This window comes from Bicyclus anynana, chromosome 5, assembly GCF_947172395.1.
Source record: "Bicyclus anynana chromosome 5, ilBicAnyn1.1, whole genome shotgun sequence".
NCBI lineage: Eukaryota > Metazoa > Arthropoda > Insecta > Lepidoptera > Nymphalidae > Bicyclus > Bicyclus anynana.
In genome coordinates this window covers 16,214,497-16,239,842 of record NC_069087.1, presented here as the reverse complement: position 1 = coordinate 16,239,842, position 25,346 = coordinate 16,214,497, and the positions used below count along the sequence as shown (strand labels likewise).

General features: G+C 35.5%; 3 protein-coding genes across 3 annotated transcripts in view; all 3 read right to left on the bottom strand.

Moving 5' to 3' along the window:
- Positions 1 to 5,327, bottom strand: part of LOC112043860 (serine/threonine-protein kinase 17A) — a 263,711-nt gene extending 258,384 nt beyond the window's left edge. Inside the window, exon 1 of the mRNA XM_024079496.2 lies at positions 4,721 to 5,327. Within this exon, the coding sequence (XP_023935264.2) occupies positions 4,721 to 4,866 (146 nt within the window). The 5' untranslated portion in view covers positions 4,867 to 5,327. The remainder of the gene's footprint in view (positions 1 to 4,720) is intronic.
- A 1,350-nt stretch (positions 5,328 to 6,677) lies between these two features.
- Positions 6,678 to 14,386, bottom strand: LOC112043854 (glutathione S-transferase 1). Its single transcript, XM_052881802.1, has 6 exons — positions 14,346 to 14,386; positions 11,316 to 11,461; positions 10,067 to 10,125; positions 8,798 to 8,945; positions 7,890 to 8,083; positions 6,678 to 6,812 (listed from the first exon to the last, which is right to left on the bottom strand). Exons 1-6 carry the CDS (start codon positions 14,356 to 14,358, stop codon positions 6,686 to 6,688), a joined length of 687 nt encoding a protein of 228 aa, XP_052737762.1. The 5' UTR covers positions 14,359 to 14,386; the 3' UTR covers positions 6,678 to 6,685.
- Positions 14,387 to 16,669: 2,283 nt separating this feature from the next.
- Positions 16,670 to 23,231, bottom strand: LOC112043819 (glutathione S-transferase 1-like). The gene is made up of 6 exons (XM_024079423.2): positions 23,190 to 23,231; positions 22,040 to 22,185; positions 21,217 to 21,275; positions 19,372 to 19,519; positions 18,241 to 18,434; positions 16,670 to 16,810 (listed from the first exon to the last, which is right to left on the bottom strand). The coding sequence occupies exons 1-6, from the start codon at positions 23,200 to 23,202 to the stop codon at positions 16,684 to 16,686; spliced, it is 687 nt and encodes a 228-aa protein (XP_023935191.2). The 5' UTR covers positions 23,203 to 23,231; the 3' UTR covers positions 16,670 to 16,683.
- Between the last annotated feature and the right edge of the window lie 2,115 nt (positions 23,232 to 25,346).

Here is a 25,346-nt window from a genome sequence, read left to right as displayed (position 1 = left end):
GATGTCGCCATTCCACCTGGTGAGGAGTCGACCAACACTGCGCTTTCTGGTGCGGGGCCGCCATTCCAGCACCTTGGCACGATTTACGCTCAGTTATAATTCTAATGGAAATCATAGATAAGTGTTTTTACTGATTGTGTAAGTGCCGTAGGCTCCTTAATGGGACCTCAGCAGCGTCACTGGGGGGGTTAGGCGAGCGCAGAAGCATCGCCTGGTGGCGTCCGAAGGCAAAAGCAGATGGACGGAACGACTCTCTAAGGGCGTCTCCTCTGAGGCTCGGACCTCGGCTTAGGACGTTCGGGAAGGGTTTTTTGGTTTGAGTGTATCAATCCGCGCGCCCCCGAGATTGTGAGTTAAAAAGCCCACGTCTGGGTGACGTCAGGTATCGGAAGATGCTGTGTAGCTTGTCTTTGTGGCCTGGGAAGCTATGTCGTTATGTCATCGTCAGGATCGTGGAGGACGTTTTTTTGCCTTTGGACGGTGGGCAAACACTGATAATGGACGTATGCAGCTCTTGTACAGAGTGACCTTGGAGCGGAGGGACATTGATGAGTGTTAAGTTGATTCCAGTGCCACTAACTTAACCGCATGATTTTTCGGTATTGTTAGAAAAATGCAGTCAAAAATACTGCGACCATCGACCTTGAGCGCAATGAGGTGTATTTTTTAATAACTTTTTTTTTATTATTAACAAGTTAGCCCTTGACTACAATCTCACCTGATGGTAAGTGATGATGCAGTCTAAGATGGAAGCGGGTTAACTTGGTAGGGGGAGGTTGAAAATCCATACCCCTTTTAGGTTTCTACACGACATCGCACCGGAACGCTAAATCGCTTGGCGGTACGTCTTTGTCGGTAGGGTGGTAACTAGCCACGGCCGAAGCCTCCCACCAGCCAGACCTGGACCAATTAAGAAAATCTCAATAAGCCCAGCCGGAGATCGAACCCAGGACCTCCGTTTTGTAAATGATTTTACAAAATCTCATATTATGGAAATGTCGAAAAGAAATAATTGGATATTCACGAACAACAGTTACTTAATTACTTTCTTAAATTTATTTTTTTTCTAATTAAGTAAACAAAACCATACATTTTACTTGTCAGTTAGAACTGAGATTATAATTTACAGAACCAATAGAGATGTAGATTTCTGAATAACCATATAAGGAAATATACATCAAGGCTAGAAGGTAGCTAGGTAGGTAGGTAGGTAGGTAGGTATTATTAGAAACCAACAATTATTGTTTCGTATCGGATAAATTTACAATCGATTATTCGATACAATCGAGTAACAGCTCTATTTCTAGATTTATCGCAGTTTCACTTTCCTTTAGTGAATGCAACGGCGCCCTACACTTAATTAATCGATTGAAAAATTAGACAAACAATATTGTTTATTCGTTTGTTATTCTTTCATGCCTTAACCAATAAACCGCTTTTAAACACGTTTTTACCGATGGATAGCTACATTGACAGCGAGCAACACATGATATTTTTATAATATATAACATAGCATAGCATAGCTAGTAGCTAATATAAACAGGCTAGAATGACGACTTTTATGCCACCCTTTTTTCCATCAAAAAAGTAAAAAAACGCCGATATCTTCAGATTGGCGTATCATATCTTCATCGTAACATATATCAAGCTGAAGAATTATCTCGATCACGTCAGCTTTAAAAAAAAAACGTAACATAAACGGTATTTTTTTTAAAAAGCTACGATACCACAGACAGTCACGTCAAACATTGATAAGACCAAGACACAATAGCTTAAAATCACCATTAAGTACGGAACTCAATAGTAATTAATTTATTTAAGCTGTATGATATTCAGCCTCATTGTCTATATTTTAAGGGATTGCGCACACATTTCATCTCCGGCCAGTATATAATCTAGAAATTAAATGCGACACTTCATGTTGTTTTAAATTTGTATTTGGAATGGCTGCATCACTACCGTGTTCCGTACACTTTATCTACCTATTAATCTTTAATCTGTGGTCTAGACCTACAAAGTTTGCCTGTATACAACATAACAAATTGCTTAGGCACAACATGAAAAACCTTGTTGAGCACTGAAACTTGATAGGTAGTCATATTTTTTAAGGTCTTGTAAAATAATAAGTATAAAGAAATAGAAATTGACTTTATAAAAGTAACCTACTTAGATGTAAGTTATGTGTTCACTTAACAATGATATTATGTAAAAAAATTGCAAACAGCAAATACCTAGAGGTAACTTTATAAAAAGGAATAGAAAAAAGTACATCTTTTGTTGCAGGTTGAATAGAACTATTGGCATAGAGTTTGATGAACCTAACTTTTTACCAGTGAGAGTAAGTAAACTAAGAGATTTTAAAATAGTCAAATATTGTGTATCTCAAAATATGTAAGTAATAATTAATATTGTGTTATATAAGTGTCTCAGAGCACATTAAGTAGTAATTTCCATTCATAAAATTTTCAATAACTTCTGTTAACAATTATGACAGTAGCCAACATTAATCCTGCCAAAACTGAGGAGACGCTCTGTGGTTTCAAGATCAGAAAACTTATCTCCTGTAAGTGGCCATCATTAAAAACCCATATTTAGCTCACTATTGAGCATGAGTCTTCTCTCAGAATGAGAGGGTTTTGGCCTTAGTCCACCTCGCTGACGAAATGTGGATTTACACACATAGAGAATTAAGAGAATTCTAAAATATCCTCAGTATGTTTTTCCTTCACTGTATGAGGCATGTAGATATTCAATTTCTTATAATGCACATGACTGAAAAGTTGGAGGTGCATGCCCCAGATCGGATTTGAACCAACACCCTTTGAATCACAGGCAGAGGTCATATCCACTGGGCTATCACATCACTGATTGAATAATACATGGTTATTACATAATTGCTGTAATTAGTTACCCATTACTTACATTAACCTTTATTGTTTTAATTACATACCTAATTATGTATTTATAACAACTTAGCTTAGCACTTTTCTGTACTGTAGATTATTATAAAATAGAATTAATGAAAAGATTTTACAAGGTAGTTCTTAATAACTTCAAAATATGTTAGCTATAATAAATTGCAGAACTCATTACGCTATTGTTATGTTTTCAAGTTTGTATATTGGGAGTGACTAGTGACAGAGTCTAGCATTTATATAGAGCCGTGATAGCCTAGTGGATATGACCTCGGCTCTGATTCCGGAGGTGATGGGTTTGAAGTTTTCAGTTGTGTACATTTGAAGAAATTAAACAAAAAGAAGAAATATACTTTATCGTACACTAAAAACAAAAATAAACAAAAACTTATAAGACTTAGAATCTAATGACTAAATATCATATGTCTCAAACGGTAAAGGAAAAACATTGTGAGGAAATCTGCATTACAGAGAATTTTCTCAATTCTCTGCGCATGTGAAGTCTGCCCATCCGCATTGGGCCAGCGTGGTGGACTATTGACCCAGTCATTCTGAGAGGAGACTCAAGCTCAGCAGTGAGCCGAATATGGGTTGATTGATGATTAATATAGTCAAACAAAACCAAATTATTCAAATTCAGTTTTATATAATTTATTATAATTATTATAATAAGAGACAGTATCACAGACTAAAGGTAGCATAAAAATTCCTTCCTAATGTAACAAATAATTATGAATTGCAATATAAAACACCTTTAAACTTAAAACTGGTGTATAAAACAATGTTATCTGCCGTTATCAACATGTTTCACTATCATCACTCACCTTTATCAGGAATGTCGAGATAAACATTATATTGTATCCAGCTATTTCACAAGGAAATTTAAAATCATGATATTTTAGCACCCACATAAGAATTTTGTGTTAAATAGAAACAGTTTTTCAAATAGAAAAGATTTTTGAAGTGAGTTGCATTAAATTTTTATTATGTTACGAAAATCAATAGGTGTTTTGCACTTAAAACATACTTACTTAATTATTTTTTCTGTACTTAAATCAAGTAACATTATGGAATTGCCTAATTTATTTTTTTAACTGTGATAGGCCCATGATTTTTATTTATGAAATTATTGTGATTTTGAAAGAGGAATAGCTGTTGCTTACTTAAGCTAAAGAAATATATAGATCATTTAAAAATTCATGGCTATCATACCATAGAGACTGAATAAATTAAAATGAACTGAAGTAAGTAAAGAAGCATAAAAAATAAGTTCATAAATAGAACTTTCAAATAAACTTTTAGGTAATTCATAAAAGAGATTTTACATTTTTTTCCATTATATTAGACTTTAAAAGATTAGAATTGGTATATAATATGTAGTGTCAAGTACTTAAAATAATTGTCTTAATAGTAGGTATAAATGTGTATGTACTGGTATCCTAAGCTGTGAGGTTACAACACACACACATAGATAGAGTAGATAATGTGGCCATGAAATACTTTATGTTTATTATGTTTCAAATCAAATTATACACACTCAAGTGATTAATATTAACAAATACTTAATATATTAATATGTATGCAGATATCTGTTGGCTGATGATTTAATTAAAGTCGAATTTCAATGTGTACCAGTGGAGCTGAGAAACCTGTTGCTGGACGCAAGTTTATTTATTATCAGTAAAACTGTGACTTTTTAAAGTCTATTTAAGTGAATGGGGCCAAGTTCTCCTAGAACTTCTGATATTGTTAGTTATTGAAGAGTTTTTAATAAAAAAACACGTGATGAAAGTAAACAAACTGACCTTGCAAAGGGCGTCTGCTCGACGTGATACACGTCTGTGATGGGCTCCGTGCGCATGATGCTCCGGAGACGCTCCTCAGAGAGCTCCAACAGCCCATCGCTCGCTGTTTTGTAGTCAGCCTTGCTCAAATCACTTAAAACACTCATTTTCAAATCGCGACTAACAACTGACTTTGAACCAACAAAATGCTCCAAATTGTCACAAAACGAAACACAGTAGTCCTTAGACTCGACGAATTCACTTATATGTTAAAAAAAGCATCAATTTAAACCATGGGGAACATTTTAAATTCCTCCGTTTTCTCAAAAGGTAACTGAATGCTCTCCCTTGTCATTGCGAGAAGCGGTTAAGGTTTCGAAGGCTCGCACTATCGAAGCTCTACACTGTGTATGTGCACGTTTAATAAACAAACATTTGTTTCACTTCATTTTCATTACGAAAAGTAATAAGACAAGTTGTTTATTTACACACGCGTTTCGAGAAAAACTTTAATATTGTCAAACGCGGTTAGACAGCTGCGAATCGACGAGTCGACCGCACTTCGTCGTACACGTTTCTGTCGCCAGTGCTCGCTCGCCGCGGACTCGGCTCCTACGGCCGATATTATTCAAATTCCGCTTCTGGCGAATGTCACTATTCCGTTGTTTCAAGTTCGAAAGTTGCATGGCCGTACGTCACTTAAAGTCATTAAGTTGTCAATTACAAAACTAGATGGCGCTCATGTCTAATTTGGTGTTGCCATGTAATGATATTTTTTTATAAATTATTACCTATATTTGCGTAATAAAGTAAATGACATTCCAAAATCATTTTGCAAAAATAAAATTAATAAATTAATACCATAAATTTGCTGAATTGAAAAACGAAGTTTTGTCTTGAGAATTAGTAGCGACATCTGTCTACAATTCATAAGACTATACTAGAACTTCAGTCCGTCGGAGGATTTTGAGACAAGAGTTTCATATTAGTTCGATTACTTTCGTATAGATGGCACTTAAGTAATTTCCAACTGTTATTTTATTTCTAATTTATTTTACAAACATTGGTAGAGGTACCAAAAAAATCGAACTTGATGCGAATGTGTTAAAAAAATACTCTAAATAAAATAAAGGAAGTGAATTTTATTATAATACTAGCAGACGCCCGCGACTTCATCCGCGACCCGCGTGGAATTCAGTTTTACACAAACTCCGCGGAAACCATGGATATTTCCGGAATAAAAAGTAGCCTATGTGTTGATCCAGAGTAAAATCTATTTCCATTCCAAATTTCAGCCAAATCGCTTCAGTAGCCGCTGCACTAAGGAAGGCAATCATACACACTTACACACAAACTTTCGCATTTATATATTAGTGTGAAGTGTGATGTGATGTGTGATGTGATAGTGTGATGTGATAGTAATATATACCTACGATAGAACAGTGTTTTTTTTTGTCTTTGGCATTATTGGGCTATTCCATTACATACATTATATATTTATATATATATATATACATTACATATGGGCGACGGGAGGAAAGACTGCGCGGGTGTGAAATCGTGCGTGGAAGTGAGGTGCATCAGTCATGGGTTTTTCGTTCATCGCTACACGCCCCCCGGCCCGCGCGGACCATTGGGAGTATTGCGAACGAAGTTGCCAAGCTGTATGGTTTCTTCTTCTTGGTCGCATATTCTTCATTACTGAAGGTCGCCCTTCCGTTGCATTGTTCTGTTACGTCTGGAAAGAAAAGCTGAGGGACGATTTGTACAAATAAATCGGTCCTCAGCTTTTCTTATTAACGAGGTAAGGTAATGGAACTAATATTAATTAAACTATTACCTATAATTACCTATTTCATTATTTAATAAAATTAATACAACATACAAAACACTTCGCAGAGAAAGTAAAAGTAACTTCTCTTTTTATACTATTTGTAGCTATATTAATGTACCAACAACGAATTTTTGTATTATGTACAACGAATTTCATTTTTTATTTTTCTGCCAAAACGCATGTATAATTTTTCCAAACAAAGCAGCACCAGGGTTGTTGATTTTCTTGAACACTTCTTCATTGTGTAATTTCGTTAACCACTCGTAACTACGGGGAAATCTAGAAAAAAAAAATGGGTGTAAATAAAAAAAAATACAAATTTAAAGCGGCAAATTTAGCTCTTCTATATCGATCAATATTGATAATGAAAACGCTATTACCCTTCAACTATAGCTTGGCAAGTTTGTTGATGACACTCCCATGATATGCGGGCGACGGAGGGAACGACTGCGTGGATGTGAAGTCGTGCGCGCGGGCAAATGTAAGTATTACGCGGGTATGAAGTCGTGCGCGCGGGGCATCGCTACTCCCCTCCTGGCCCTTGCGGACCATCGGGAGTGTTACCAACGAATTTGCCAAACTATAGACATATTAAGACCTATGTCTCTATGTGGTTAGTCTAGCCTCATGTAACTAGGGTAGGAACAACACGTATAGCGGACGCACGCGATTACGTCCGTGGTAAAAATATCTACTCATCATGCGGATGTCACCACGCGCTGGTCGTACATAAAGTACGATAAAATCCAGTGAGGCGATTTTTTGTCGCCGCGCTGCTATATTACCGATGATACCTAAATTCTTGTATCGCACAACTTAGCGCACGACGTTCCGAAACCCCATAAAGTTTGCATCAAACTGTACTTTTAGCAGACTCAGAAGTGGATTACAAAAATTAGTTATGTATGATTCACAATATTTGTCAGTACTTAATTAACAAATCAAACTGTAAACAAAAATGAAGATGTAGAATGGCAATGAATACCTTGTGTATTCCCAGAGGCTTGTGACTCCAGGTGCAGGTTTAAGGGATCCCTTCCGACTAGCACTCACCATTCACTGCTCAAGCCATTCTTCCCGCCTATTCCAAGTAACCTATAACCTATCCCAAATAACTCTTGAAGGATTACACAACAAAAATTGTGGACGGGTCGAACGCCACGAGAAGACTGTACGGCGAGCGCCTTATATCACAAACCCAACGGCCCGCACTTAATAATTCCTACTGTTCACGGAAACGGTTGTGTTGGTACGCGCCACCTAGCGTAGACACGAGACAACACAAGATCGAGCGACGTCATATCCGTCTCAGACTACTATTTCCTACAGTACATAAACATTTAACAATAATCTTACTTGTCTTTATTTATCTCTAGTATAGCTTGCGCTGCGCTGATAGTAGTGCCGAGCGACAGGTCCGCGATGGTCAAGCGATCCCCTGCGATGTATTTGTTGTCCTTCAGATAAGCCTCCACCACAGAGTACGCCTCTTCGATATCGGCCAATTGCTGCTCCGATGGCCCCGGTAAGCCGTGCAACAGTGTTGGTAGCTAGAAATAATAATATTTTATTCTATTTTATTTAATATAGGTATAAAACAAATATTTTAATCAAATAATAATTTGATTTATATATTTGTATATACAAAATAATAATTCAAATAATTCTGACTATTCATGCAACACATGCCTTTATGTAAGAAAGGGGTTGATTTTCATTATTGTCAAACAAAATAATGCTTTTACCATTATGGAAAACTTATTTCGATCGTGGTGGTACGAGTTGCAACCTTCTCGATATCGACGAGGTACTTCATGATATTTATCAATGATTTTTTATTTGTTTGGCTACGTCGTAATATAAAGATGAGGGACACAATTTAAGATTTATTTACAAAAGAAATAAAATATTATTTACTCTCAAAATATTCATTTCAGAACACATGTTCCTTGAACAAAACCCCAGAGATATGGAATACTCCCCAACATTCTTTATATACGCAACCATTGAATAAACTTCTAAGAATAGATGTAAGGAGCGCTTAATATTTCTTTTAATATTGTTTTTTATTTGGCATCGTTAAACTTCTTTGTTGTCATACCCACATTAGCCATTAGCTACAATTTTGTGAGATTTTAACTTTTATTTAACACTAAGATACACTTTTTCAACTTGTCCTACATTTAAGACATTCTTCATTAAATACTTTAACGAGCATATTGCACATATTGCGAGCAAGTGGAATAATATGAAACTACCCTCACCGCAACAACTTTGAGTCGGTTAAACAGCACCCCAGCGCTAAAGAACAGGCACTGGTCGACGGCTGCCTGTTGGCGCGGCTCGCTGGGGTACAGGCGTTCGCGAGCACTGCCGCCGTACTGGTTGAGGAGGTACTTCATTATCGCGTGACTGAAACATGCATTTATAATGTTATGGACCTTATTATTAGGGTCATAAGGTCCAATACCTCCGCAAGGTTGTTCACAACATCATTCTCATCATCATTAACAGCCGATGGACCTTCGTTCACTAGACAGGCCTTTTAAATGGACTTCCAATCAGCACGGTTTCGAGCCATCTATATCACCATTGCCTTTTTTCCGGTGCTTGGTCACCATTTTAGCACCTTGGGTCTATCTGCTCTTCGAACCCTAAGCCCTACTTAATGTGTAATGTGTGTTTACCAACAAACAAATTAAAAACTTGGGTATACATCGCTATTAATTTTAAATTAATGAAAATAAAGATCAATAAGCTTAGAATACCTAGATATACCTAGTTAATATATTTTGAATAACATTTTGTAACCAACAATACCTACATAATTTAAAATAAACAAGTAATGAAATGACATGTGCCTGCTACCTTCATTTCTAATGTGTTTGTTGTATAAGTACAAGTACAAGCACAAGTATTAAGTACAAGTACAAGCACTAGTATTAAGTACAAGTATTAAGTATAAGTATTGAGTACCTACAAGTATTAAGTACAAGTATTAAGTATAAGTATTGAGTACCTACAAGTATTAAGTACAAGTTTTAAGTACTTAATACGTACAAGCACTAGTATTAAGTACAAGTATTAAGTATAAGTATTGAGTACCTACAAGTATTAAGTATAAGTATTGAGTACCTACAAGTATTAAGTACAAGTTTTAAGTACTTAATACTTACTACTTATAAGTATAAGTACCTAGTATAAGTACATGCTTTTGCCACTTTAGATTTGCAACTTGTTGTGCTCGGTAAGTTTTGTTCTTCTGCTCATTTCTGATACGATATCGCAGATAAACTACAAGCGTAACTCGCTTCTTGCACGTAGATTGAGGATTTTTGTCATCATTATCATCATTAGCAACCCATATTCGGCTGACTTTTGAACACGAGTTTAAAATGCACATAACTGAAAAGTTGGAGGTGCATTCCCAGGACCGGATTCGAATCTACGTCCTCTGAATCAAAGGCCAGGTGGTAAGCACGTAAGGAATTTTGATCAAAACCTACTAGGATCTATTATAAAAACTGTATCACCTTTCGGACACAACGAAATCGCCATCTTGCAGTACCGGGATAGTTCCCATTGGATTTATCTGGAAATTTTAGAGTAAAAATATTAAAATGCAAAAAAAAATGGATGATAAGTGTTTTATATCATATAAAATTTAGTAGGTACGATAAAAATATATCGCGAATACCTACTCAACAAGTCAAAAAGTGTTGTATGTAAATCAAAATATTTAATACGTTAAAAAATAAATTGCGAATAGGTTTCCTCAAAAACTCCTGGCCAAACTATAATTAATGATAGTTAATAATAATTTGACTAGTTAATAATGTTTTGTATTTTATACTTATATTGTATTTTATACTATAAATAAATGAGGAATTTTTTAGGCAACCTACTTGCAATATATTTTTTTACTTAATATATAATTTTTATCCATTAAACAGATGGGTGAAGATCGATCTTCGATCGGATCTTCAACTATAAATAGGTACCAGTGGCGAAGGATGGAATTTTGACGAAGGTTAGCCGTCCCAAAGAAAAGGAAATTCATACCGCTTGATACAAATTCTTTATTTCTCATACATCCATACATATACAATATGCATGTATTAATTACAATAATAAATATGTATGTATGAATTTTTAAAAGGTTACCCGCCTGTGTGATTTCTTCGCCGTTGATAGGTACTCTAAACTTAAACAGTATTTTTCGATTTACAAAGCTATGACTGAGTGCAGCAGAACCACTTAAGAGTGTCGGTACGATATGGATAAAATTCGAAGCGCAAGCGAAACGCCGAATTATGACTTTCACGTGAGTGAAAAGCACGGAGCGATTGACGCGCGACGCAAATTTTATGACGTGAGCGCCAAAACCATTTTTACCTAATTGCAAGTAAATTAAACAACATAACGAAAAACAAAATGGCCATGTTCAAGATATATACCTACTTTTCTATACAAAACAAAAATTTAAGAAAATAAGTTAGCTTTTCCTGAGATTGAAAGCAAAATGTGAGCAAAACATGTATTTTTAAAAAAAATAAACTATCGAGAAAAGTTTTACAAATTGTGTATTTTGTATAGTCATAACGAAGCTAACACTTTGGAATATCATTTACCCAAATATCAGTCTCCTAACTTTTCCAGAATCTGAGATCCAGAACCATTTGTAACCACCAAATTACATATTGCACACTCAAGTTTCCTCTTCGTCTAATATTCAATAAATAATGATTATTACATAATATTATTTATATTGAGTATAGATACCTTTTTAAAGTCTGCGCTTTTGTGTTCCAAACCAAGAAGATCGGGTTCTTTATATTCAAAGTTGAGACCGAGCATGTCACCGAGCATCATGACTGCGCAGGACGGCGGGCTGGCGTCCCTCTTGTACAGCAGTAGACGTGGTAACCCTGGAAAAGAGTAGTAGTGCTATGTTTTTTATTATTTAGAAGTTAGACAGACCTTGACTACAATCTCACTCAAGTGATTATGCATTCTAAGATGGAAGCTGGCTAACTTATTAGGGGTAGGATGAAAGTCCACACCCCTATCGGTTTCTACATAACATCGTTTCGGAACGCTAATCGCTTAGCGGTACGTTTTTGCCTGTAGGGTGGTAACTATCCGTGGTAGCTGGATCGATTTGGTTGAAAATTGGCAAAAAGGTACCTACTTAATTAAGAACCAGGAGACGGACATAGGATACTTAGGGTAGGGGTAGGTTAGAGGTAGGATAAGAGTAGGGTTGAGTAGAGGTATGGTAGGGTAGATGTATGGTAGGAGTAGGGTAGGGGGCAACAATCACGCGGACGAAGTCACGGGCGTCCGCTATAGTACGCGCGTTAACAACTGAGTCTTAGGGCCATAAATCATTTCTCTATATCTATCTCGCTTGCACTTATGGGTCTTATGGAGCCGTCTAGTGAAGGGTGTAACAATGAAAGACATATTATCGATAAGTAAAGTTTATTATCGTATCTTGTTCACAAAATTAAAAAAATTAACAATATTTGATTTAATATAATACATATTTCATATTATATAATTATTAACTAAATAAAATTAATCTTCATCTGAGTCTTCATCATCAGAATCTTCGTCTTCTGCCAAATTTATTATAAGCGGCGCGTGATCTCTAATTAGAGCTTTTTGTAAATCTTTGTTTTGAAGTTCTTCGGCATGCCTAACACATTTGGCCCAGTCTTCTCGTGTGACATTTTCTATGGCTCGGTGGAGGTGATTTTCGACATCTGCTATCTTGAAGGTATTATTATTCTTCGCAACTTCTCCCTTTACTTGTGCCCAAATTAATTATTCTTAAAATTCTTAAAATTTGTTCTTGGTATACAGGTACTGCCTGATTGTGATACTTCCGTCTTGATTCGGTCCACTGTCGCTCTGCTCACACCACAAACAAATGCGGCCATTTCACGTGGTTTGTTGAAATTTAGAGAAGCCACTTTATTCGGATCACTTTTCAATTCATTGAGAAACAGGAATACGTTGTGAATCAGTGTTCGAGCTTGAGGGCTAATATCGCCATGTAATTTCTTCAGATCAACGTTAGAAAATAAAGTATCCATAGTGCGCAACGAGTAACACATGAATGTATTTATTTAATTGCAGTAAACACATTTATAGCAAAAAAAATACGCAATGCAATTACATTAGAAACCGACCAATCAGAATCGTCCAAATCATTATTGACTCATCATTAGCACGTGCGCAGGTAGCCGTTTATCGATAATTAGGGTGCGCAGGTAGGCGCGCTGCACATTCCTATCTTTTTTGACTTTTATGACCGGACGACTCAGATGATAACGCGCATACTATAGTAAATGTTTACGAAAAACTGCATGAAAATCGCTTAGGTACTTATTTAGTTTCGGTAGGTATACTATCATTATTTTACCCAAATAAAGTTTGATCTAATATCTACACAGTTTTTTTTAAATAGTTGCTTATTGATCTGAATGATTACATGCGGACGAAGTCACGGGCGTCCGCTAGTAAATATTTACGAAAAACTGCATGAAAATCGCTTAGGTACTTATTTTGGTAGGTATACTATCATTATTTTACTCAAGTGAAGCTTGATCAAATATCTACACAGTTTTTTTTAAATAGTTGCTTACTGATCTGAATGATTACATTAAATAATCAACACAATCAACCATACCTACAACTTACGTACGCTATTAGATACATAATAGTCTAGTCACTATTATAAGTGTAAATATATTGTCATGTTCTTTATATGGTGATTAAAGTTTAAAAAGTTTTTTATTTGAGCAGTTTAAAAAGTACATAAAACAAAAAGGTGACGGTGATCCCACAAAAGTTATAACTGTGTTGTGGTGATCAACGCCCTTCTACAGAGGTACATGACATGCATACTCGTACAAGCTTTGTTATAAAACATAATTTTTTTTTATACAATTTGTGAAAAAGTGGTACGTGATTGAGTGTGTTAGTGTATGCGTGTATGTGTTTTGTGTGTGTGTGTTTATGTGTGCGTGTATGTGTGAGTGTGTGTGTGTGTGTGTTCGTGCGTGTGGGTGTGGTGTTCAGAACCAGTGTAGTTTACGGAGATCATGATTGTGTGAAAGAAAGGTTACTTGTAGGACCTTAAAAGTTCCTCTGTTTCGTCATAGGAAAGACATTGATTGTACAAAGATTGTATGTACTTACAAGGTACAAGGTTTATTCTGTTATAAGTTTTTATGGAAAACACATACAATCTTGCAATTTTGAACAATGGCCAAAAATTATCATTGCTGATATTATTAATTCGATGTAGGTACACATCACATCGCATCGTGTGTTCGTCTATTTGTTACAGTTTCACGCATTAAGTAGGTAGGTATAGGATCAACGATCATCAAAAGTCATGACCAATATAAATACAGCCGTTTGTAAACCTGCTTTCTAATTAATAAATAAATTATTATTATAAAATTTAGATACTTAAAGTTAAAAAAAAGTTACATTTCGTTAAACTAAAAAACAGTATAAGTACAAAATCTTCCGTCGGACAGGTTTCACTAACTTACGAGCTTACATAACAGGAACCAGTAACATACAATAAAGTACAAAAATCGGTAAGTACCAAATATTTTTATTAACCGACTTTAAAAAAGAAGGAGGTTATCAATTCGCGGGATCTCCATTTATTTTTAAATCATAATTTCGTTTAAATCATAAAGATTTAGGATTATCAGGCAGGTTGTTTTTTTTTATTAAAATTTTTTATACAATCTATAATTAAGTAACATAAAATAAAATATATATTACCTTGTTTAGCCATGTTCAGTTCTAAGTTAAGTCCTTCTTTGCTAAAAAAAAGAAAATACAAGTTAGGTAGGTACCTACATTGAAAATATAATAAAATAACACCAGTAGAAATTATTTACAACTTTTGATGAACCAAAAATCATACTAAGTATCTATTAATCATAGATGTATCATAATATCCGTCATTGGTCATTTTGAGTAGGTACCTAATGAATGTTTAGAGATTTAAACAAAAGTTTATTTAAGTCATACATCACCCACTCGCTTAGATAGAACAATGACCGTTAAATAGGACGGCACTATATGCAAAGATTTTATACTTTATAATATGTGTTTGACTATACTATAAACACATAAAAGACATTACATACGCTGAATTAAACGTATTCACACACAAAACAATATGGCAAAATAGCGGACAAATTGAAGAAAATGGCTAATAGGTTACTTACTTAGACAAAAAATAAATTAAAATTCAAAATTATTTATCGAAATAAAATATTTTCTTTTTAATAAACGAATATAAACTGAAATAGCTAACGTTAACGTATGATATACAATCAGATACAATAAAACATACCTGTGATTCCGTTCACTTCTGTTCGAACAGTGATGCGATAAACAAGTATAAAGGTAATCGAGTAATCAAACAGAACAACTCTCCATGGGCCACGTTCGATTTAGAAACTTATGCCCTGGGCATAAAGTCCAAAATTGTGTACAATTTATGATATCAAGATGTGTTGCTCTATTATAATAAACATACAGCTTCGCGCCGCCATCTTCAATTATTTTTTATTATTCATTACTCATTTAATTACAAATTTACAAAAAAACACTGAACAGAACAACGTACTTAATGTTAAATTAAGAAAACAAAAACAATTGTTAATAAATTTGAACGTAAATCAACTTCAGTATTAGAGACCTATATCAAAAAATACAAACTTTTTATTATTTATTTTAGCCCTTTAAATGTTTTAAGTCTTCTATGACAAAATATAGTAGGTATGATGTACCTACCTACTATCCAAGATTTGAAGATAACATTTTTCTTTCTAATTATTTTTTTTATATCAAATACCAAAATTTAGTGGATTTCCTGGAAAATATGACAAACAGACAAAAAGAGTTCCATTTTCATACCTATTATACATATAATATTAGAATGAATTACATCATTCTAATATTATATACTTAACTAATCTAGCCTGATAAATACATAATCTTGATCAACTATCTAATCTAAAAAATTTCAATATTTTTTATGTTTTAAACCAAATTTTGAACTCTCATTCTTTTAATGTAATTTTCACAGTGAGTTTCATTTTTTTAAAATAAAACTATTATGCTTATCAAGTTATCAACATTAAACTAATGGGGATGTGATGACTAGGGTTGAATATATTGATTTTTATTAGACATTCTGGTAAATAATATCAATATTAATCAATTTATACTTACGTAAAAAGCAAAGTTTGTCTGGATGTTTGCCAAAAAAACAAGATTATTAAAAATTTAAAAAAACAATAAATGAACTATAGACATAACCGTTAATTCATGCCATTTTGTATGGGGCGTTTTTCAGGGATATGTGTCAGTGCTGCAAACATAACCTTTTAAATCCCTGTAGCTTCGAAAGTAATGATCGCAGATACCCTGTTACTTTCACAAAATTGCTTTACTATTAGCATAGTTACCCCTAATTTATATATAATTTAAAAACTATCATCATCCCTATTATTTTACTTGAATGGTACGAATAATTCAAAGTTCAAATACTTACCTAGGATATTTGAATTTTAAATACCTAAAAGAGAATATTTATTCTCAATTTGAAGAGTTATTCTTAGTGTAAGTATACCAAAAATCATTAATCCTTAAAGTTTCACGATTTACAGATCACTTTTATCACGTGATCAGGTTTAAGACGTCCGTTAAATATATGTGTCTATATGTATACAAGTATAATATTAACTTTAATCAAGTATTTAATCTATATCAGCGGTCTCAGAGACAGCACATTGGTGGTTAGAACTTAAAAGGGACTGAAATACAGGTACTCGTAGGTGGCTAAAGACTAGGACTAATGGGAAATGGAACTAATATTAATAAAACAATTATAACATTATAGTGATTATATTCTGTAAAACACTTTTAATATTATCTATTAAAATGCACACAAATAACTTCGCCGAGAAGTAAATGTAATCTCTGTGTGTAATTTACTACTAAAGATATTTTTTTTTTACAATGGAAATTATTTTAGAGTAATATCCAATAGACTCTATACATTTGTACATTAGGCTTTTTGTATAGTACTAGTTTATAAGACGACTCATTTCTTGTTTTTTCGCCAAAATGAATTCATAGATCTCCCAAACAAAGCAGCACCAGGGTTGTTGATTTTCTTGAACACTTCTTCATTGTGCAATTTTGTTAACCACTCGTAACTTCGGGGAAATCTAGAACAAAATAGTACTGATATACTGTAGACATTTGTATTTACACGTGTTATCTATACAAATATATAAAGCTGAAGAGTTTGTTTGTTTGATTGAACGCGCTAATCTCAGGAACTACTAATCCGATTTGAAAAATTCTTTCAGTAGTAGATTTATCAAGGAAGGCTATAGGCTATATATTATCCCCGTATTCCTATGGGAACGAGAACCACGCGGGTAAAACCGCGCGGCGTCAGCTAGTCAATACATATAAATAAAATTGAAGCGTCTGTCTGTGATTTCAGAATAACTATGTTGTCAAGTGCTTGTAGTTTATACGATACCAAAATACAAATAAGATTTTTTTTATTTTTGTCTGACTATCTGTTTGACTGAGCTAATCTTAGAAACGTCCAAACCGATTTAAATAAGAGTTTCACTGGATGATAGGGGAGGTTATATCCCGGAAAAATCCATGCTTCCGGCGGGTTTTAGAAGAAAACTGAAATATCCGGTGAGGCAGTTGCGAACGTCCGCTAGCTAATAATAAACTAGCTACGGGGATAATGTAATGTAAATGTTTTTCACTGAAATAATTTTTCAAATCGGACCAGTACTTCCTGAGATTAGCGGGTTCAAGCAAATAAACAAACAAACAAACTCTTCAGCTTTATAATATTAGTATAGATGAAGAAACGCTATAACATAATGCGCTTTGGCCCCTCACTCAAAAGAAAGTTAAAGCGCCTTAAATAAATTATTAAATCGCCTTATCAAATTGAGTGTTAAGCCTATATTATTTACTGTGTCTATATTTTCCGGTAGGTAATTACATCTTAGTAAAAGTACGTTTCACGGTTATAAAGAGCCGGACTTAAGACCTGCCAAGCCAAGTGGCTTGTCGATTCTCTTTCTACGATCGCAAACGCTTCGACAAATAGAAAAATGTACCTATGGAAATGACATTTGCTATCGACAGGTCACGTGATCAAGATCTGTTATTCCCATACACTTTTTTAGTTTTCGAAGCGTTTGCGATCGTAGAAAGAAAATCGACGTGCCACTTGACTATAGGGGCAGGAAGCCCTGAGTTCGACTCCGTTGTTGGACTAATGTCGCACCCAGTTTTAGCATCTTTACGAATAGATATTTGTAGGCAACATAGAGTACCTACTGGTCATATGTATTAAAAAAAATGATTACTAGTGGCCGCGACTTCATCCTTTCTTAGTCCTCCTTAAAGCCTTATCACAAAATCCGTTCTTAGCAGAAGTTTACAACTATAAACTACTTCCCTGCCAAATTTTATCTTTGTACATCAAACGGTATTCGATATTTCGTGATGAGGGACCATTGAGTAGATGAGTTATCAGACTTTCATCAAAGTGACGTGGTGAGAGACTAAGCCGTGAAGTGATCAGAACTAATTGCATAAATAATAGACTCCTTACTTGTCTTTATTTATCTCTAGTATAGCTTGCGCTGCGCTGACAGTGGTGCCGAGCGACAGATCCGCGATGGTCAAGCGATCCCCTGCGATGTATGTGTTGTCTTTCAGATAAGCCTCTACCACAGAGTAAGCCTCTTCGATATCGGCCAATTGCTGCGCCGATGGTCCCGGCAAGCCGTGAAACAATGTCGGTAGCTAGAAGTTAATTTGTTTTTCATCAATTGAACGAACGTTTGTTTTGTGTAACAGGTTTGCGCGTGACTTTATCGACCATTCTTACGTTTGTGGATACGTGAGAGCACAAATCGCGTAATGGATTAAAAAATGTTTTTTTACTGTGTGAGTTTTGAACTTAGAGATGGGCTATTCGCAACTTGTTAGCCCCCTGACGCGAAAAGAAGTAAGTTGTGCTGCATGTCTTTTTGGGGTTAACCAATTTGAACGAGGTTTTTTATTTGTAAGCAGATATTGCAGCGGTTCAATATGTCTCATCAAACTTGGATTACCTTGGATTCCTAAGACAGTCTTTCTGGCTATTAGCAAATCTATATTGATATTATAAATTAAAGATTTGATTGTTTGCACTGAAAAGCGTTAAAACTACTTGATCAATTTAAAAAAAAAAATCACCAATGAAAAAATCATTATAGCAGAACAATGCACACAACCAACAACAATGGCCAGCTACATTGCTAGGTACTAGCGGAGGCTGTATTTTATCCCCGTATTCCCACGGGAATGGGAACTACACGGGTGTGACTGTGGGGTTCTGATAGTATAGTTTAAAAAAAATGTTATCGCCGCGTTGCAACGATTTGCGGTACGGACGGCTTCAGTGTGCTCGTGGCGTTCGAACCGTCCACATTTCTTGTTGTGTAATTCTTTATGGGTTATTTGGGATAGGCGGTGAGTGACTTGAGTGGAAAAGGGGAATGTTTGTTAACAGTACCTTTAACCCTACACACAACGTTCACAAGTGCGTGACTTCACTCAAGGTCATTCTCTGCCATTCTAGGGTCTTATTTTTGTTACAGTTTACAAATGTTGTGAATCATAACGTTTGTTCGACTTAAGTTTTATTATTTTTGTAAACACTTCCGAGTCTGTTAAAAAAATATCGAAGTACCCTCACCGTAACAGCCATTAGTCGATTGAACAGCACCCCCGCGTTAAAGAACAGGCACTGGTCGACGGCGGCCTGCTGGCGCGGCTCGCTGGGGTACAGGCGCTCGCGAGCACTGCCGCCGTACTGGTTGAGGAGGTACTTCATTATCGCGTTACTGAACAATATATTAATAAATAAATTATTATCTATAACTAAATATATAAAAGCGAATGGTCGGTCAATCATCAGTACAAAATCTCGAACCGATTGACTTGCAATAACGAAATTTGGCATTGAGGTTGTTTTTAATTATTTAAGAACGAATTTTGCTGCATATCTGGATTAACAAGAGCTAAGGGCGTAAGCTAGTTACCTATAAATTAGTCTATGAATTTGACATGTTTAATGCTCAGAATACAGAAAACCACCAGAAGGAGTGATAGCGCAAAGAAGTGAAGCCATTTAAACTACACATTTTACGATTACTCACTCTGGTTTGTCGTGTTGTTTGACGTGCTATACAGGTGACAAATTTAATTAAATTAAGCCGTCTTGTGCTATTCCTTCGTGTAAAAATGCCGTTGGTAAAAAAAAGAAACTGAATAAGATCACATTTCACGTGTAAGTAGCACAAATAAATATTCTTATGTTAAAATAATGAATAATTTTTACGTGAATTTAGTTGTCATAGAAACCGATGACTTCATTTTGTAAGTGTTGCCAATGTAATTGTTTTGATTTTCCCTACTTTTAATTTCAATTCAAGGATTTATTATTTATGTAAAATATTAATCAACTAAATAGGTAGGCATAGGTTCCGGCAATTAAGTTGAAATAAAATTGTGGTAATCAGCGCAGATAAAGAAAGTGTAAAATAATATTAAAGCTTTAAAATTTTACAAATAACAATGGCGTGCTATATTATAATAAGTTCGTTCGTTCTTGTCTGTTTGTTTGCACATTTCTTTGTTTTCGTGTGCTTGTTTGGTCTTTTGTTTGTTTGTGTACCTACTTGTTTGCTTGTTTGTTTGAGCAAGAGGATTAAATAAAATATTTTTATCTTCAAAACACATTCTTAAAAGATATTAAACCAATTAAATGGCCTTATTTATACTTGAATTTTAAGAGACATAAAAATTAGAGAAATAAGACGAGATAATAATAACTGTGCACGCGATTGAAATACATATTTATAATAATAATATAATATAATTATATGGAATATATAAAATTATTATTGTAAATATGTATTTCTTTAGTTTGTTAGTTGATAAGTTTTATAATAACCGTCTTATTATATCTATTATTTATTTGTCCTTGTCTTAAATTTTTTAGAGTTCATTTTCTTGCTGACTCTTAGCAATCACTAGAAAACCGGTCCCACTGTTTTTATTATTTACCATACAAGTTAACATTGGAATGTGATGAACTGTACACTTATTGTTTTCCTTTTAACATTATAAATTTTTACCACAAAATAGGGAAAAATTTAACAGCCTCATGTACTAGCAACATTACGCGTGTGAGAATTGCGACGAGTGCAGGCTGTTGTGTACAATTTTTGGACACACTGCGCACTATAGAATGACATCTAAACGTGGCTTCTGGTGGTTTTCTGTATTCTGAGGTTTAATGTTGCCAATCCATATCTAGTGCGGGGTCGACCAACCCCGCTTTCCGGTTAAGGGTCGCCATTTTACCACCTTGAGACCCAAACGTTCATCAGTTCTACAAACTTTGAGCCCTACCAACTAGTTCAGCTTAGCGACTCATTGAGACTTGTCAGTAAGTTTGGTTCTTCTGCGGATTTCCTCATGTCTGATTCGATCCATAATAATTCATCACACGCACTTTTCGAAGACTTAGATTCACCTTTCGGAAACAATGAAATCGCCATCTTGCAGTACCGGGATGGTCCCCATTGGATTAATCTGGAAATTAAAAAAATACAGATTAATAAAAATTACCATCAATCAAGTCTAAAAACTTCCACCTGATATTTAACAGAACTAAGTTTTCATCATCATAACAGCCGAAAGACTTCCACAGCTGATGGTCATAGGTCTTTTGCAAAAACTTCCAAACAACGATCTTGAGCTATCTGCAACCAGCGGCTCCTGATAAGTTTAATGTTTTCTGATCATTTATTGGGTAGTCGACCAAAAGTGTACTTGCACGTGCACCATTCTAGGAACTTGGAAACCCTTCGGCTCTTTGAACTATGTGGCCCGTTAATTGCTACACGTAGAAAAATAACTTACCTACTACGTAAGGAGCTTGCAAATGAGTACTTAGTACTTACTACTGGTGCGGCATACTTAAAATAGATGTCATATACTTTAGTAATGGTGCAACTCACTTACACTATGCCGTTTAGTTGCAAAACCATGTTATATAATGGATTATGGAGTTGGTGCCGGCTACAAGTGTACCTATGAGTAATAATGTCCTGGTTTGCTACGTAAGTATTTTGAGTATGGCGGTCCAGGATTTAAATTTTTTTCTTAGTGTAGGAACTTCAGTTTCGCTACTTGTGGGGCTATGTCAGTAACTTTCGTTCTTTTGCGGATCTCCTCATTTCTGATAGGATCACATTTTTTTTTTTTATTCTTTACAAGTTAGCCCTTGACTAGTAGGTTGAGGCATATTAGCGAATTAGTTTCAAAGAAATCTTTCGTCTAATTATAATACGTACTTTTTTGAACTCTTCGCTCTTGTGTCCTCGATTAAGGAGGTCAGGTTCTTTATATTCGAAGTTGAGACCAAGCATGTCACCGAGCATCATGACCGCGCACGAGGGAGGGCTGGCGTCCCTCTTGTACAGCAGTAGACTTGGTAACCCTGGAAAAGAGTAGTAGTGCTGTGTGAGATAGACATCGTTCAAGGAAGCACTTAACGTTAACAATGCTGCAGAACAACATCGCTGTGCTAAGACTTAACGCAAAAATATACCTACTTAAACCCTATTAATTTCTAGTCTGCTCGAAGTTGCAATAGCAATTTGAGGTTCAAGATAAAAAATATACATTTAAAAGTGACATGCCATGCCAAGGATTAGTATTGGACCCGTATGTGTAGGTACCTAATAGGTAAATCCACGATTAACTCAAAACTATTGTACCGATTTGGATTTCGTTATGTTTTTTTTAAAGAATATTCGCCATATCTGTATAATATGACCAATATTCCTATTCCCCTCCAACTAGTCGGGAGAGACTGTATAAGGAGTGGGTACGACAGTAGAACAACGGGGCGGGGATCGAACCACCACCCCTCCGTGATGAGTCCGGCCGTTCTTACCGTTGAGCTATTGAGGCTATTTACATTTATATTTTGCAAAATTTCAGTCTATTATAATTTAGGTGGTCTGTCTTTTAATTCAATGAAATGAATTATAAAGCATCCAAGATAAAGTTATATAGCAGACGCCCCGCAGTTTCTTTCCGTAGTTTCCATTTCCGAGGAAATATGCGGATAAAATATAGCAATATACAAACAACTAACGTTTCTTGCTATTGGTGAAAGAATTATCAAAATCGGTTCAGTACATCCAGAGATTACCCCGAAAACAAGCTTCGTTCGTCATCATCCCAAATTCGGCTCACTGCTGAGCACGAGTTTAGAATAAGAGGGGTTAGGCCAATAGTTCGCCACGCTGACACAATGGTTTTGGATTGGCAGACTTCACACACTAATTAAGAAAATTCTCAGGTAACTATGCAGGTTTCCTCACGATGTTTTTCCTTTACCGTTTATTGAGACAGAGTAGGTATAGATTTGATTAATACCTAATTTAAACAAATATTTTTCAATGTTCAATTTCTTAAACATAAAATATTTATTACCTGGTTTAGCCATGTTAAGTTCTTAGATAAGTCCCCCGTCAGCTAAAAAATAAAAAACACAAGTTAGCTACCTACCTACGTTAAAATGAAAAATACATATAAACAAAATAACTTCTCTCAAATATCTTAACTTAAATTTTTAATGCTAATATATTATTATTATTTTTACTCTTTACAAGACTACAATTTGGCCTGATGGTAAGTAATATTTTTGAACAAAAATTACTATAGATAATCTATTTAGTATAGAATACCTGAAATTGGCCGTTTTGAGATTTGTACCTACTGAAGTTTATTTATGTATCCTATTAACCGCTCGCTTCGAGTAGGCCGTCAATGACCGTTAAATAGGACGGCACTGCTAGGTAACACACTTCACACACTTCTTTACAGGACTACAATCTCACATGATGGTAAGTGATAATGTAATCTATGATGGAAGCGGACTAACTAGGTAAAGGAGTAGGATGAAAATCCACACCCCTTACGGTTTCTACACGACATCGTACTGGAACGCTAAATCGCTTGGCGGTACGCCTTTGTCGGTAGGGTGGTAACTAGCCACGGCCGAAGCCTCCCATCAGCCAGACCTGAGTCAATTAAGAAAACCTCAATCGGCCCAGGCGGGGATCAAACAGAGGACCTTCGTACTGTAAATCCACCGCGCTTACCACTGCGCCACGGAGGCCATCCAAACATAATCGTTATCAACCCATATTCGGCTCACTGCTGAGCTCGAGTCTCCTCTCAGAATGAGAGGGGTTAGGCCAATAGTCTACCACGCTGGCCCAATGCGGATTGGCAGACTTCACACACGCAGAGAATTAAGAAAATTCTCTGGTATGGAGGTTTCCTCACGATGTTTTTCCTTCACCGTTTGAGACACGTTATATTTAATTTCTTAAAATGCACACAACTGAAAAGTTGGAGGTGCATGCCCCGGACCGGACTCGAACTCACACCCTCCGGAATCGGAGGCAGAGGTCATATCCACAGGGTATCACGACTCTCATATCAAAACAATAAAAGTAAAGAAATATTTTGTTTATAAGCTAATATTTATTAAAAACCCTATACTTAAAGTAAGATATACCACCTCCTCACATGTGACCGTAAGGGTCGTGACCTTCATCGTTGATTTATATTTTTACAGTATCACACCATCTTGCCCTGTCTTCAGCTCCCCGGACAGCATTGTAAACCGTGGAGTCAAATGTGCCCTTTGCACTTGGCTAAAGAACATCAGTTTTTCGAGATTATTTCCTTCTTTCCAGCAATGTATCCGAAGTACTTTAAGGATAACTCGTCTTAATCCTGTTCGGGGGATTCGGCTCTACTCCACTAACAAGAAGCAAGGTCATTTCTGTATTTATTTCAAAATTTTAGTTTTAGTTGTTCAATTTTCAAACGACCTATTTTTGACTATTTACTTGATAGCTTGGACTATTTTTTGACTATGGAGACTATTTTTTATAAATACAACCAAAATATTCAGAGAAAATTTACAATGAAACGAGATACATATTAGTATGTGTTTTTTTTTTCAAACCCAAAAGGGCCCCCAGTTTACATTTGTTACACTACAGGTCTAACGCCAGCTTAATCAGACACTGCGTATTATGAACGCCCTACAGCAACTGTCAACGTACCCATGCTGCCATGCTATCTGAAAAACACTTTAAGTATAAATGCGTTAGTCCGAAATGCAATCCATGGGGTTCGGAGCATTTTTCTCCATTCATCACATTTCGAAGTTTCGTGCGGTCTGCAGATGTCAAAGTCAGTCTCAACCCCATAGAGGAAAATGGAGTAGACCAGTTTGATCTTTGTTTTAGCGAAATGTTGTTGTCTCTCTATGTTTTACACAACTAAGACAATATTACTGACCATGCCAATTCGTCCCCGTATTTCTGGCTCACAAGTCACAAGAGTCGTTATTTGTGATTATTGAACTGAAGTAAACAAATTCTTGAACGAACTGTAGTTTGAGTGCAGCTATGATATATGTAGGCGAGTGAGTTATTTAAACGGTTTGTAAAATCTACGTTAATTATTGTGATAATATTAGAATCAGTGTGTATCTGCCATCCTTGGCACGTAAAGCGTAGAACCTGCTCTGAGGCTACGGCTTTTCCGTTAACAGAAGTGGAATTTAGT